This window comes from Plecotus auritus, assembly GCF_963455305.1.
Source record: "Plecotus auritus genome assembly, chromosome: 2".
Lineage (NCBI taxonomy): Eukaryota > Metazoa > Chordata > Mammalia > Chiroptera > Vespertilionidae > Plecotus > Plecotus auritus.
Window position 1 is genome coordinate 214,651,254 of NC_137771.1, and position 16,205 is coordinate 214,667,458.

Consider the following 16,205-nt stretch of genomic DNA (forward strand, 5'->3'; position numbering starts at 1 on the left):
TCTAAAAATGGGACAATATTATTCTATATTACATGATTAATGAGAAAAATCTTCTCAGGGTTGACAATATAAACAACAGTATGGCATATTATATTCTACGTCTAATTGCACATAGTTGTTACAATGTAAAACAAAGTTTCATTTAGGTTTACAGAGTACATACATGGCCTATTTAACTAATAATAGCTGCTGATATTTACTGAGCCCTCATTTTGTAACAGAAGGTTTGACTTTGGGTGGTGGGCACATAATGCAGTATACATATAATGCATCATAGTATTGTACACTTGAAACCTATATAATGGTATTAACAAATGTCACCCCAATACAATTAATTAAAATAATAATTAAAAAATAAAACAGTAAAAAACTGAGCTACTAGAATTGCAACTGATTTTTATCCTAAGTGATGTGGACTATATGCTGGAACTTTTTGGTGACTCCCCTTCTCCCTCAAGTAGACTGAAGTCCGACCAAATGCTCCATCCAGTTCACTGTTTCTTTATATTTACTATTTCTTTGCCAAATCCTGGCCCTGGAAGATGCTCTGCTCTTTCTCCTACTGTTTGCTCTTTGCAAACTTTCCTTCACATTTTCTTTATTCTAATATGTACTCCGTTTTTTTTTTCAATAATTACTTGAAAGATATCCTTGCTAACTTCTGTAGCACCCGCAAACTAAGTGTTCCGTTTTTTAAATACCCTCTATGGCTTGCTGTATTTCTCAATGCCTGTGCATAGTTTTTCACAAATATGTATCTCTCCTCCTACATCACTGCTCATTGCCATATGAAGTATGCTGCTACCAGTGGGAGGAGCATGCATCTCACCCAATTGATGATGTGACTTGCTCTGGCCAATGGCATGTAAGCAAACACAATATACACTGTGGTTGCAATCAAGCTTTGAGAAGTATCTCTTGCTTTTGAACATGAGGATGGAGGATATGAGTAAAAAATGTGTGAGGATATGGATAAATTAACAGGTGCATCGGGTTAAAAATTTGAGAGGAACTTTGCCACATGACTTTAATATTTTATTTCTAATCACCTAGGATTCCTCATCTAGCAAATATTGATGTACTTTTACATCAAATGTTCTCAAATATTTCTCCATATTTTCATATTGTTATACATGCTCCTTTTTTGGATTTTAGGTGTGTTTTCAACATGTATAAACTTCTCTTTTTATTTTATTAACCTCTCAGTGGCTGCATTTTATGTTATAATGTACTTTAGTATAATTATACACTAGAGGCCCGGTGCACGAAATTCATGTGGGGGGGGGTGTTTCTCAGCCCAGCCTGCACCCTCTCCAATCTGGGACCTTTCGAGGGATGTCCAGTAGGATCGGACCTAAACAGGCAGTGGACATCCCTCTCATAATTCAGAACTGCTGGCTCCCAACTGCTCACCTGCCTGCCTTCCTGATTGCTCATAACTGCTTCTACCTGCCAGCCTGATCACTCCCTATCCACTCCCCTGCCAGCCTGATTGATGTCTAACTGCACCCCAGCCAGCCTGTTTGCCCCTAACTGCCCTCCCCTGCAGGCCTGGTCACCCCTAACTGCCCTCCCCTGCAGGCCTGGTCCCCCCCAACTGCCCTTCCCTGCAGGCCTGGTCGCCCACAACTGCTCTCCCCTGCAGGCCCAGTGGCCCCCAACTTCCCTCCTCTGCCAGCCTGGTCACCCCTAACTGCCCTCTCCTGCAGGCTTGATTGCCCCCAACTGCCCTCCCTTGCAGGCCTGGTCCCTCCCAACTGCCCTCCCTTGCAGGCCTGGTCCCTCCCAACTGCCCTCCCCTGCTAGCCATCTTGTGGTGGCCATTTTGTATCCACATGGGGGCAGCCATCTTGTGTGTTGGAGTGACAGTCAATTTGCATATTACTCTTTTATTAGATAGGATAGAGGCCTGGTACATGGGTGGGGGCCGACTGGTTTGCCCTGAAGGGTGTCCTAGATCAGGGTGGGGGTTCCCTTGGGGCATGGGGCGGCCTGGGCGAGGGGCTTGTGGTGGTTTGCAGGATGGCCACGCCCCCCCACGACCCAAGTGGAGGCCCTGGTATCTGGGATTTATTTATCTTCTATAATTGAAACTGTGTAGCCTGGAGCAGAGGTCAGGGCCGGCCAGAGCAGACGGGAAGCTTGGTTTCCTCCATTGCCAGGGAAACCCAAGCCTCCTGCTCGCTCCGTGGCCGCAGCCATCTTGGTTGGGTTAATTTGCATACTCACTCCTGATTGGCTGGTGGGTGTGGCTTGTGGGTGTAGCAGAGGTATGGTCTATTTGCATATTTTTCTTTTATTAGTGTAGATATATTATAGGTAGCCATCTTTTTTATAAATTCCAGGGTATTTTTATTAGGTCATTATATTGCATACACAAACACACAGACACACTTATACACAAACCATGGGTACATTCTGTAAAAGAGGATCAAGTCATTTCTCTTGTTTTAACCTATACTCAGCCTCCCCACATCAGGTTCCTAGCCATTAGTTCAATAGAATCTCTCCAAAGCTGTTCAGATAATGTTCATAACAATTAAAGATCTGAAAATAACTTTTAAATTTAAAATATAGCAAATAGAAATATTTTTATAAAATATGTTTGTAAGGTATAATGATTCATTATTTTTTGAATCTTTTGTAAATTTGTAAAGAATGATCCACTAACTGTCAATTCAAACTTGGGATAATGGAGCCAGCATCAATTGAGAGTGGATGAAAACAACTAATCATTTAATTTTAAAGCAGTTGTGTCTTTAATGTTCCTTTGAACATTAAAATCAACAGTGGTGACAATGGCCAGAGATATTTGTGCAAATAGGTACCTGATTGTACAGTGCACTTTGCTACTGCAATGACAGTCAGACAGTGACTTTGTATTCCCACCTATTTCCAGCCATTTATTAAAGTTAAGGAAACTAGGAGAAATAATTTTGTTTTTATAAAAAATATAAAGTCAGAATTTTTCTATGAAGGCTATGTACAAATTTAAAGTGAACTAGCCTCTTGTATATCAATAATATAATTGATAACTAGGCAGAGAGATATTTTAATGACTGCAATTATGAGGGAATTTGCAACTTATAAAAATAATATACATTTTTAAATTTTATTAAGTGTTTTTCTCCCTAATGATACCATTATTTTTCAAAGATTAGCAGTCTGGGAATACAGAGGACTAAAATATGTTGTTGTTTTTCCCTTAACTCTTATCCAACCAATAATTTAGACATTTTCAGATAATAGAAAGTTTGATAGATAGATCACTTACAAAGATCTAGGCACATCTTTCTTGCCTTTCTCCTTTAGACTAATAATTGGTGTGAACAGTTAATGTAGTTTCTTACCTTTATTCAATCTGTATTTCTCCTTTGCCTAGAATTTTTTCAGTACACGTAAATGGCATGATGTCTGGCTTGAAAGGCTGTAGAAAAGCATGTATTCACTTCACAACATACTCCTTTTAATCCCTGAATAAAAAGAAGGCAGAATTTTACCATGATTTGCAACAGGTCCCCCAAGTGTCCCCTAGATGGCAGTCTCCTGATAGTCATGTGGAGATTGGTCTTTCTTTGTTTTTTTTTTTTGGTTTTTTTTTTTGTGTGTGTGTGTGTGTGTGTGTGTGTATTCCCCCTCTAACAATTGAAGGAAATCCTATCATTTATAACAAAAATTCAAGAATTCTATAAAGGGCCACAAGATACCTCAATATTGTACTTTTTTTTTTTTCATTTCATAGAAGCAATCAGTAAAGTAAAAGGTACCTCCAAGGTACCATCTGACATGTGTGGACATGAATGGCACTCAGCATAATTCGTGTGTAATTCAATTTGTAGCGACATTCATAGTTTTGCATTAAGGGATAATTTAGAAAGCAATGTCAGTATTTCATTCTCATTGCAAGTTACTTATGACCAGTTATCTCTTGCCTCCATTTTTTAAAATGTATTTTTATTGATTTCAGAGAGGATAGGAGAGGGAGAGAGAGAGAGAAACATCAATGATGCGAGAGAATCATTGATTGGCTGTAGGCTCCCTACTAGGGATCAAGCCTGAAACCTAGGAATGTGCCCTGACTGGGAATCGAACCGTGACCTCCTGATTCATTGCTTGATACTCAACCACTGAGCCATATGGGCAGGCATTGCCTTCCTTTTTTTTGTTTGCATAATACTTAATGGCTTTTAATAAAAGTGTAGGTATCCAGAACATGTGTCTTTTTTAAATTTACCTTTATTGTTTAAAGTATTACAGATGTCTCCTTTTTTCCCCCATTGACCCCTTCCATCCCAATTCTGCCCCTTCCAGGCCTATGACACTATTGTTTGTGTCCATAGGCTATGCATATATGCATATGAACTCTTCGGTTAATCTCTTCTCATGCCCCCTCCCCCCTTCCCTCTAAAATTCATCAGTCTGTTCCATTTGTATTTTTAACAGGGAAACTAGTTAAGAAGCAGATAGAATTTGATTTTAGTTAGGTACAAATTAAGTAAGTTCCCAATTGTAAGTAAAATTAGTTCCCTGCAATAGATTATGTTTTCAAGTACAGTATGGTTTTCCCCTTTATGCAGGTGCACTTAGTTTTACTGGGAGGAAAGAGTGTGCAATCCTTATAAAATATTAATTGTGATAGGATGAAAGAGTGTGCACTGAAAAATTTTGTTCAACCCTTATTTCTAGCAAGTTTTTTAAAAAATTTCATCTGCCTTATTACATGATTTTCTCCATGAAATCTCACAGCACTGGGTACATCTCTGTAAATTTTTTAGCAGTTAGGTATTTGAAAGGAATCACCAGATTACACAGAATATCCACATGGAAAGACTTTATTCTAAAGGAAAGTATATGGTGCAGTAAGAGCAAAAGAATGCAGGTGAGCATCAGGCCTTCCAGAGACAATTGGGTGTGCAAGATTCCCCAGGGCCCTATGCACACACCAGGGTAGTGCTGTGTCTTCAGTGTAAACCACTGCGATCTGAGTGAGAAATCTCAAAGAAACCCTTGGGGAGCTGAAGACTTGGGGAAGGGGCCTTTAAGTAATCAAAGTCGGCTTCACAAATTGGTGAGTCCAGATGCAAATGATCAGTGCAGAAAATGACGTTGGGGATAGCTAGGACAGTTTCCGATCCATCATAAATTCCAAAGTCTTTGTCTTTGCTAAAAGTCAATTAACAGACATTCAAGTATCCCCAGAGATATTTTAGAACTTTGCCAGCTGAGCTGTAATCAGACTCCATGTCTGTAATCTCTCTGTCAGTGTAACTTCCACACTGACTTGAAATTAGCCATTTATGTATGAAATTATCTCATTAACTACACCATTGATGCTGCAAGGACAAAAGTAATATTTTATCGCTTCAAGGAATATTTTGGAGTTTTGTATTCAGAAAGCAGTGAATGACTTTTGGAATGATTTCTTCAGTTTCTAATTATTTTGTACAAAAGAGTCATTACCACAATCACAAAGACTATTTTATTTGATAATATATTTTTTTTCTTTTTAGGTTAAATAACCCAAATTATTTTACTCTTCTCTTGAGGATATTTCTCCCCTTACATTACCAATCTACTAATCCAATTCTAGTTAATTTGCATGCATTTTAACATCGGTAAATTAAATTATTAGGCACAGTACCTTTTGTTGTTAGCTTTCACAGGTTTCTCTACCTAGGTATTTATGTCACCTATGAATAAAAACAGTTTCACTTTGTGTATCCAGATTTCCATCTGGTATCAGTTCCCAAATGCCCAAATGACTTTCTTTAGCATTTCTTACAGTGCACGTTTGCTAAGGATGATTAACTTCACCCACTTCATGTCTGAGAAAGGATTTCACCTTCATATTTGAAATGAAATTTTGCTCAGTATAGAATTCTGAATTGACAGTTTTCCCCCCTCTTTCAGTATTTTAAAACATCCTGAGCCTTGATCTTAGGCCTAATTATTTTAGATCAAAAGTTTGTTCTCATCCTGATTGTATGCCTCTGCACGCAAAGGGTGCCACCCACCCGATCCTGCCAGATTTTTGAAGATTTTCTCTTTATCACTTATTTTAAGCAATTTGAATGCAATATACCTCATTGTGATTTTCATCATTATTCTTGTATTTGTGTTTTGTTGACAGATGTGTCAACATTTGAAAATGTTTTAGATATTAGCTCTTCAAATATTGTTTATGACTTAAAATTTTTTAGGACTCCAATTTCAGTTATTTGGCTACTTGAACTTATTCCACTGATCTCTGTTCTGTTTATTCCCCGTTACCTATTTTTTCTTTATGTATTAATTTTTGGATAGTCTCTGTTTATATAAGTTCGAGTTAATAATCTTTACTTCTTCAGTGTTTGTTCTATTATTAATTCTATCTCATGTACTTTTGATTTCAGACACTGTAGTTTTAATATGTAGAAATTTTATTTTTAAAAATATCTTCTAAGTCTCTAACATAATCAGTTTTTCTTTTAGATTCTTGAACATGTGGAATTCAGTTTTAATAACTGCTTTACTGTTCTTGTCCACTAATGAGCCATCTTGGTCTTTTCTGGGTCTGTGTTGGTTGATTGTATATTTACGTCATCATGCCTCATATTTCTTCCTTCTTTGCATATTTAATAATTTTTATTTGGTTGCCAGATGTGGATTTTACCTCTGTAATGTGCTGAATATTTTTGTTTTTCTTTAAATATGTTGGGCCTTTGTCCAGGAATGCAGATAAGTTCCTTGGAAACAGTTTAATCCTTTCCGTTCATTCCTTTAAGCTTCGCTAGGTGGGGAGAATACTCCAGAACTTATTTTGCCCCACTTCTTCTGTAAAATATTTCTAATTACTCTATTTGACATGCATTGTGAGGTATTTTAAAATTATTATTCTGGCCGTGGGAATAGGAACTGTTCTTTGCTCTGCTTGAACTTTGGAAATCATTCCTTCTAATTGGCCTCAGCAGTTTCCTCTCACGGTTGCACTTCTCAGTACTCATCGGGAGAACTCAAGGGAACTCACTGCAACTCTCAGGAAGTCCTCCTTGTGCACCTCTCTGGTCTGGCACTCTGTCCTGTGAAACAGCCAGACACCTGGCTTCCCAGACCACCAGCCCTAGCTCCTCAGACTTCTAGATCCCAACTGGGCTCCCCCTCTCTGTACCACAGCTTAGAAACTCTCAGCCTGGGCCAGGGATAGCATTTACCTCACTTCCTCTTATATTTCAGAGATCACGGTTGAATCGTTTTGTTGACGGATTGACAACATCTTGAAACAGTTACTTTATGCAATGTGTAAACATTTTGAGTTGTTTCTACATCTTGGCTGGAAGCTGACATTCTTATATATTTCAATATAGTGAACAAACTTATAAACATTATTTTAAGCATTGGAATACTGTGCCCTAACAATATGTTTTGCATCCTTATACCTAAATTCTGACATAAAAATATTTTAGTGTCCCATATGTACTGACTTCAAAATAATTTCAGTTTTACATAAACTGAAATTATCCTACATAATAAAGATGTAATATGCAAACGGTCATTATGCCGTGAAGCATAACAACCAACCATGTAATGATCAGATCATGGATCAGCAGGAGGGTGGGGCAGTGAGGTACAAGTGGGTGGAGGAGAGCTACAGGAGGGCGGGGCAGTGGGCAGAGAGATACAGGAGGGCAGCAGCAAGCTACTGGCTACAAGCGGGCTGCGAAGAGCTATAGGAGGGGGCATGGCAGCAAGTTATGAAGGGGGGGCAGGGAGAGGGGGAGCGGGAGGAGTTACAGGAGGGCAGGGCAGCGGGCGGAGAGCTACTGGATGGCGGCAGCAAGCTACTGGCGAGCTACTGGTGCATGGATTCGTGCACAGGGCTACTAGTATATATATATATATATATATATATATATATATATAAATTATATATATAGATATTATGTATATATGTAAGTTATTATATAGCAAAGAGAAGTTGCTATTGCACCCAGGTAACCAAGAACACAGAAGACCACACAGTAGACATGGCAGTAGGAGACAACGCAGGGCTCATAGCTGGAAAGAGCAGGAATTAAAAGGCTAAAGGCTTTTAAGTGCTATCACTGGTGCCACATGATTATCCTGGGAAGGCAGAGACAGGTCAGAAAGCAGGACACGTGGGGTTTTGGTGAAGGCTGCTCTCTAACACAGTTTGAACTATCCGTTCACAGGAGAGCTTTCTCCTCCCACTTTGCCATTGGCAGCTGTCCAAACCTTTAGAAAATGACACTTATTCTGTCCACACATTTTGTTTTACAATTAATACATTTATTTTTGTTAACTTAATCATACTCCAGTTTTGATGCTGGATTGACAACAGAGTACTACAAAGCTAATTTGAAAGAACTAAGGCAACTAACTAAAACACAGCCAACATTCTAGGTATCTCAGAAACATGAAGAAGCAGTGGGATCTGCAGTTAATGATAGATAAAAAGAAGCAACAAGACGTCAAAGGATTTTCAGAATACATTGGGCAGATCAGAGCAATGAGTTAAAGGGAAGGGCTTTGATGATCTGGAGTAGAAACAAGCAGTATCTCAGATAGGGAAACCGTTGAGATTTTCCGGCTTTAGAACAATCAGTAACCGATTTCTCCAGGACTTGTGAACTGATACAGTGAATCAGCTAATTGAATCTGGTATATAATTGTTATAAAACAATTAGAATTAAAAAATATCTTACAGGATATAATTTTTAAAAGAATGCATAAGTTTGTTTTCAAATTACATACAGTAAAATTCACTATACAGTTCTATAAGTTTTAATGTATGTATAGGTTTCTTTCACCACTAGCACAGTCAGTGTACAGAATCGTTCCATCACCTCCACTCTTTTATGCTTTCCCTTTGTAGTCACACCTTCCTACAACTTCCAAACTCAGACAACGTGGCAAATTATAACATGAAGGGGGCCAAAGTCTCTGTGGAAGTGAGCGTTCTGGAGCCACTTTCCTTCCCTGCACAACCTCAGGTTTCTTGAAGCTAAAGAATGAAAACAGACATTTTCTAGAAATCATTGACTACTCCATGTACACAGAATATAAATCCTTATAACTTTCTTAAAACAGGATGTTTAAGCCTGGCTGGTGTTGCTCAGTGGCTGAGCATCAACCTATGAACCAGGAGGTCACAGTTCAATACCCAGTCACGGCACATGCCCGGGTTTTAGGCTCGATTTCCAGTGTAGGGTGTTCAGGAGGCAGCGGATCAGTCATTTCTCTGTCATCATTGATGTTTTTATCTCTCCCCCTCTCTTCCTCTCTGAATTAAAAGATATATATATTTACATACATGTATATACTAGTATATGTATATAATATATACTGTATATATATATATATATATATATATATATATACTAGAGGCCTGATGCACAAAATTCGTGCAGGAGTATGCCTTCACAGCTGCAGTGGCTGCTTCAATCCCTCCCTCATGGCCAGGGCAGCTGCCTCGATTCCTCCCTCGCAGCTCTGGCAGCTGCCTCGATCCTGTGGCTGCAGCCCCGGCTTCATCCAGAAGGTTGTCCAGAAGGATGTCCGGAAGGCCGTTCTGTCAATTTGCATATTATGCTTTTATTATTATAGATAGAAGTTTCAGATGTAGTAAAAAATGCAAAAAAAAAGGTATTTTTAAAAAGTTAAAATAGAGGAGATGTGGGACTTATCAGAGAAAAATAAAGTTGAATGCTATATAATGGTATTTCCATTTAAAGTTATTTAATCCAACTCAATAGCATATTTATAACTAGATAAATATACAAAAAACTACTCTATAGTCTAAAACAATGGCTAAAAAACTTCCAGGACATTTGGACTAGTGAACATCTCTGCAAATTTAAATGTTATTACACTCAGAAGAGTTCTAAAATTATTCTTCAAAGTTCTATGTAAATATACAATATTGATATTGTTCTGCTAATCTATTCTATACTTTGTACTAGCAAAGTCAATGTATCATAAAACATAAATGTCAATATTGGTCAGTTCTTACATATCCTCCAGCATATGCAGTGCCTTTTATAGAAAAGAAAATTGTGATAAAAATAAATAACTTTTTTAGGTTAGTAACAGAACAGGACAACCACCGGGGCATGTGACTCTCCATTTGGAAGTGTTTCTATGTTCACAAATACTTTCCTGTACAGATAATTTCTATTAAAGTGTTTATTTTCATTATAGTTCTCTAATGGGTTAAAGTCTTCATTGTTGTAATAAAGAAGAGGCATAGTGTTCTTATAACTACATTTATAATAATCAAATGAAAAGCAATGCATTTTGATTAAAATGTTATTTTTTCATAATTACAAGAGAGGGAAAATGGGATACAGAATGTTAAATTTCAATGTACTTAAAATGCAGAGTTAATATGTAAAAAAAGTCCATCCTATTATAACACTAGTAATTATTGTGTTACTTTAGAGACAGCATGTCAGATTATGCCCCTTGTACCTGAATTCATAAGGGGAGAAACATGATTTATTGTGATTAATTACTAAGATACATATCAGCTTCTCTTCCCACTATCAATGGAGATAATGTAGCATTAATGCTGACCTGAATGCCATGTTGGGATATTTAATTATAATCACACTGGTAAATGCCAGTCTGGTCATACTGTTTGTTATATGTTAAAAACAAATCTATTAATATAACTAATTTGGGGAATATCATCTTGTCATATTAAATTGAAAATCATAAAAGTGTGCATTAAATCACAATTTATGCTGTACTTTGAAATGTAGCTTCTCTTATGGATGTTATTGATTTGTTTATTGCAAACAGTGCATTTCAGTAACGGTTTCAACAAGTATGAAATGTGCAGCACACACAGTTTTTGTAATGTAATTAGTTAGAAATTGGGGAAGCTTAATTTTAAATTGAATTGTTCATGAAAATCTATTTCATACTCTCTATGGCTTGAGCAGTTTCTCTTTATGAAACGGTCTATAGTTGTTTAAAGAAATTAAATGCAGTTAATCAGAAAGGATATTATGGTTTGACACCTAATTTGAAAGCCCTGTCTTGAAGCAGTGAATGATTGCTTATGGAATTACATGTACTGATGAGAACCCACACAGGAAATCCATTCATGCACCCAGTAGATCTCAGCCCTGCTGTAAGTCAGGGTAGTTTAGTTTACTTTGATAGATTCAAAGTAATATAATGGCATTAGAGTGATTTATCTAATTATTCTACATCAGAAAGTAGATCTGTGATCTTAAAGTCATTTGAGGTCAAGTCAGCCTGTTGATATAAGTACAGATATTGACTATTAAGTTTTAAATCTCAGGCCCATCCCGTGTGGCTCAGCGATTGAGTGTCAACCCAGGAACCAAGAGATCACTGGTTCGATTCCCAGTCAGGGCACATGCGTGGGTAGCGGACTTGATCCCCAGTGGGGGCCATGTGGGAGGCAGCTAATTGATGATGTTCCTCTTTCATTGATGTTCTATATCTCTGTCACTCTCCCTTCCTTTCTCTCTAAAAATCGATAAAAAACATTTAAAAACGTTTTATAGCTTAGTATAAACAACAGCAGAAGTGGTGATAAAAATGTCCCAACGGTATTGCTGAAACGTTCTTCATCTCTCTTTATCTGTGCTCATCCGTTTTCCAGTGCCACCAGCAATCACGATGCCTCAGAAATCCTTCAATGCCACAGCAGAGAGAGGAGAAGAGATGACGTTATCCTGCAGGGCCTCTGGCTCTCCTGAGCCCACAATCTCTTGGTACAGGTAGGCCACGCACCCACATCCCCTCTGGTCTGTGCCCTTAATCACGCTCATGAAAAGAGAGTTGTGGCCTTTTCATTATGGCTGGAAGGAAAGCGTTGTTTTTGAATCTTATTTAAAAGGCTATTATGCTTTTGTTTTCATTTACATTGGTTAGATTAAATTGTTAGAGATCAGCAGTGACTTAACCCAAGTCAAAGGTGCACCCATAGTGCTGATCATTCTGTCTATAAGGCATGCTTCTTTTTTTCATTCGTTTATTGTTTACATTGCACACTTCATGTTTTTGCATTTCATTATTTACCCTTTATTTTTTAAATTTTATTTTTTCAATGACAGTTGGCATTACTTTATATTAGTTTTAGGTGTATGCAGCATAGTGGTTAGACAGTTATATAATTTACAATGTAACCCCCTCGATAATTCAAGTACCCACTTGGCACTGCATAACCTATTACAATATGATTGACATTGTCTATGCTGAGTGTAACTTTCCCAAGGTTATTTCTCAGTCCCTCCACCTTTTCATTCATTCCCACAACCTCCCTTTGGGCATCCATCAGTTTGTTTTTTGCCTGTATCAGTATGTTTTTGTTTATTTGTTTGTTTCTTTGATTTCCACTAAATTCTTCAAGATCCATCCACTTCAAAGCTCAAATCATGACTTTCTCCCCTTGAAAGCTCTCAGAGTATGTCAGCCACCTTCTTTTCTCTTTTCCCCTACTATCATAGATCTCTTCTCATTCTCCCTAAAAACAAAACCCAAAATGTTATTAACTCATTAGTGGGATCTATAGTACCCTCTATTACTGACAGTCATATGAATTTTTCATGATAAGTGCCCATGTCTCATTTATTTGCAACATTTCAAACATTTAGTACAATATTTCACATGAGGTAGGGAAATAACTCTCCTTATCAGGAAGAACACTGGAAGTTAGTTAATCTGCTCCTTATATTACTGTTTGAATTGAGGGATGTGGAAATCATACTAAAAATTTTAGTTGCTATTTGTGAATGAGGGCAGAGAGGAGAAATACACATCTCTGGGCTCCTTGTGAGAATTCACACAGGTAAATAATAGAGGCAAAGTGTTGTATAAACGACAAGTTATTGAAACTTCTAGTGTATTATTATTTTATCAGTAGTGTTAGTATTAAATCAATATTTTTCACTGAATAGATTGAGAAATAGATTATATCATCAACTGCACTGAAAGATCTCTTATACATGAAATTCTAGAGAAAAATGCTGAAATGTCATTTTTTTATAATTGTAAACATAGGGTTAGTAAAAATATTTTTAAATTAAAAGTACAGAGTGCTATATATAAACTTGCTATAAGTAGTTTATAAACTCTACGTTTGCACTCTACCCTTATGATATCTTTGCACATTTCCTGATATTTTTAGAGATAGCCATAGAAACTGAACAAGCAGATGTTATTGAGTTATAGAAGGATAAGGATTGTGAGAAGATATGAGCCAGTGCTTTCTAGAAAGCAAAGCCAAAGTTCACTGGAAAGATCATTTAGTTTATCAGATAAATGTTCTGTTTCAATAGAGAAAATACTTTTATAATCCTTTTAGAGATTTTTCTTTTAAATTTGTATTTGTACAGACAAGTAAGTCTTCCCCCCCCTAAGAACAGATCCTAAACGTTTTACCTCAGTAGACATTAAAATCTATCCAGTCATCTGAAGCACCATTATAAGAAACATGTAGAAGGAGAGCTGGAAGAAAGAAATAGAAGGAGAGGAGATGACAATAAATAGAATGAAAAAATATATACAATATAAGAAGTTATCATGCACATTAAGGGGAATTGTAGAAATTGTTTCAGATTTAAAGATATTTAAAATATTTCTTACTATAAGTTGTTATAAAAAAATGTGAAATATACTGTCTTAGTGGACCACAAAGGCTGGCATTAGGGCAGAATGAATATGGCTTCAGTCAAGAAAGAACATGGAAAGTGTTAAATATTTAAATCTAAGAAGGAAATTATTTTTTAAAATTATTTTTCCTCATTAGTGATTGAAATCATTATATTCAGCATAATTTCTCTAACTGCATTTTCACGTCATTATTTCATCTTTCCCTTTTGTTGGCAGTGCATGTTTTCAAAATAAATGGGTTGCATATTTAACTTGCTTTTACTTTAAAACTTAAAGTAGGTTTCCATAGAAAGTCTATTAAATGTGTCTCAGGAGCCTAGTGAATAAAGTTTTTATAAAGGCGTGTTGACTCACCAACATTAAAAAAGTATATAGAGTTAAAATCATCAAATAAACTTTTTTTTGGTTTAATAATCAAAGTACAGATTGAACCAATGTGCTGTTTTGCCTAAGATTGGTGTCAATATTTCAATATAACTCAAATGTTATTCTTGTCTATAAAGTTAAAACTATTTTAAAGTATAACTTTAATACATTAAGTTTTTCTGGGCTACTAGGAGTATACTTTAGATTGGATTATAGCCTTATCTATCAAGAGCTATGAAATTATTACCAACTACAGATCAAAAAGTTGAGTATGATGCCAGGCTGGCAGTCAATAGCTTGATTGTCAACCTATGAACCAGGAGGTCACGGTTCAATTCCCTGTCAGGGCACATGCCTGGGTTGCAGGCTTGATCCCCAGTGTGGGGCATGTAAGGGGCAGCAGATCAATGATTCTCTCTCATCATTGATGTTTCTATCTCTCTCTCCCTCTCCTTTCCTCTCTGAAATCAATAAAAGTATATTTTTTAAAAATTGAATATGATCGTCTCCTGAGTTGTGAAGCCTGATTTATGAAGATCAACTTCTTTTCTTTTCTTTAGGAATGGCAAGTTCATTGAAGAAAGTGAAAAGTACATATTGAAAGGAAGCAATACAGAACTCACTGTCAGAAACATAATCAATAGTGATGGAGGCCATTATGTCTGCAGGGCCACAAATAAGGCAGGAGAAGATGAAAAACAGGCATTCCTACAAGTCTTTGGTAAGTATTATAGCACTAGTGGCCCAGTGCATTAAATTCGTGCATGGGGGTGGGTGTCCCTCAGCCCGGCCTGCACCCTCTCCAATCTGGAACCCCTCCGGGGATGTCCAACTGCCAGTTTAGCCCGATCCCACAGGCAGTCAGACATCCCTCTTGCAATCTGGGACTGCTGGCTCCTAACCTCTCACCTGTCTGCCTGCCCGATTGCTCCTAACCACTCTGCCTGCTGGCCTGCTTGCCCCCAACTGCCCCCCCCAGCCGGCCTGATCGCTCCCAATTGCCCTTCCCTGGCCAGCCTCATGGCCTCCAACTGCCCTCCCAGCTGGTCTCCTGGTCTAATTAGCATATTACCCTTTTATTAGTATAGATAGTGGTTAATACTGTTATGTCTAGAGGGAGGGCTGGGTCAATTTTACTCTCACTTTTATGAACTCTTACTTTCCAAAATGAAATCTCTATTTTCTCATCTCTAAAATATATTTTAAACTTGCAGCTACCAGATATAATTGTTTTAAGAATTACATGAAAGTATACATGTAAGTTTTTGTGAAATATTGGCTGACTCATACAGAGGCTTGAAGAAAATTCATTTAAATTACACTACTGGGATCTCTTGTATAGATATATGTGTTGCTCTTCATAAATCTTTGAATGAAATATGTTGGGATCAGCTGTACTTTCATTATACTTCAAAAGAGCACACCTATGAGGCTATAATTAGGCCACATTGACATGCAACTGTAATTAAATATTCCCACTTCATTTTACTAAAAAGAAATATAATATAAATATCTTCCATAATTACTAAAGCTATATTACCTTACTTGGCAATCTTATAGAGAGTCAAGAACTAGTATGCTTTTATAAAATTATTTGTTTGTCTTTCATTATGTTTTCAAGAAGAAAAACAGTTTTGCTGGTGAATATTTAGAATATGAGTCTTCTCTTTAAAAAGCATAACACTAAAAATTATATGCAGTACTAACATTTAGTATATTGTCTCCATTTTTAAAAACACTACTGACAAAATGCTTTCACAACTGAGACTGGAAAGGAAGGAGGGAGAACTCTGTATGAGTAAGAAGGGCCAGTGTTTGCAGTTGGCAGATTCAGGGTCTATGGCTACAGAACAAGAGTTGAATGGTAATACACGAGGACACGGTCTCTGCCAACTAATCCTGCAATCACATAATAGAAATATTTTCTGAACAAAAGACATTTTCACAAATTTTCATTATATCCTGGCAGAGTGAGTCAGACAGACTAGACCAAAGTACATTAAAATCATTAAATAAAATTGGAATAACAAAATATTCAAAAAAGAACGTGAAAATGGGCAAACCAGGTGGTGTTGGGTATAGAGGGCTATTATTTTGAATAGCTTGGTGTTGGAAAGTTACTCAGAAGGTAATGATAAAATGTATCTACACAAAAATATTTAGCGATGAGATATCAGCAAAGCGGAGTCAGG

At 37.0% G+C, this 16,205-nt stretch overlaps 1 protein-coding gene across 2 annotated transcripts in view; it reads left to right on the plus strand.

Moving 5' to 3' along the window:
* NCAM2 (neural cell adhesion molecule 2) overlaps nucleotides 1-16,205 on the plus strand; it is a 417,403-nt gene that overhangs the window by 268,732 nt on the left and 132,466 nt on the right. For both annotated transcript variants that reach the window (XM_080656219.1, XM_080656220.1), the window contains exons 6-7: nucleotides 11,636-11,753; nucleotides 14,574-14,734. In XM_080656219.1, the coding sequence (XP_080512345.1) occupies nucleotides 11,636-11,753; nucleotides 14,574-14,734 (279 nt within the window). The remainder of the gene's footprint in view (nucleotides 1-11,635; nucleotides 11,754-14,573; nucleotides 14,735-16,205) is intronic.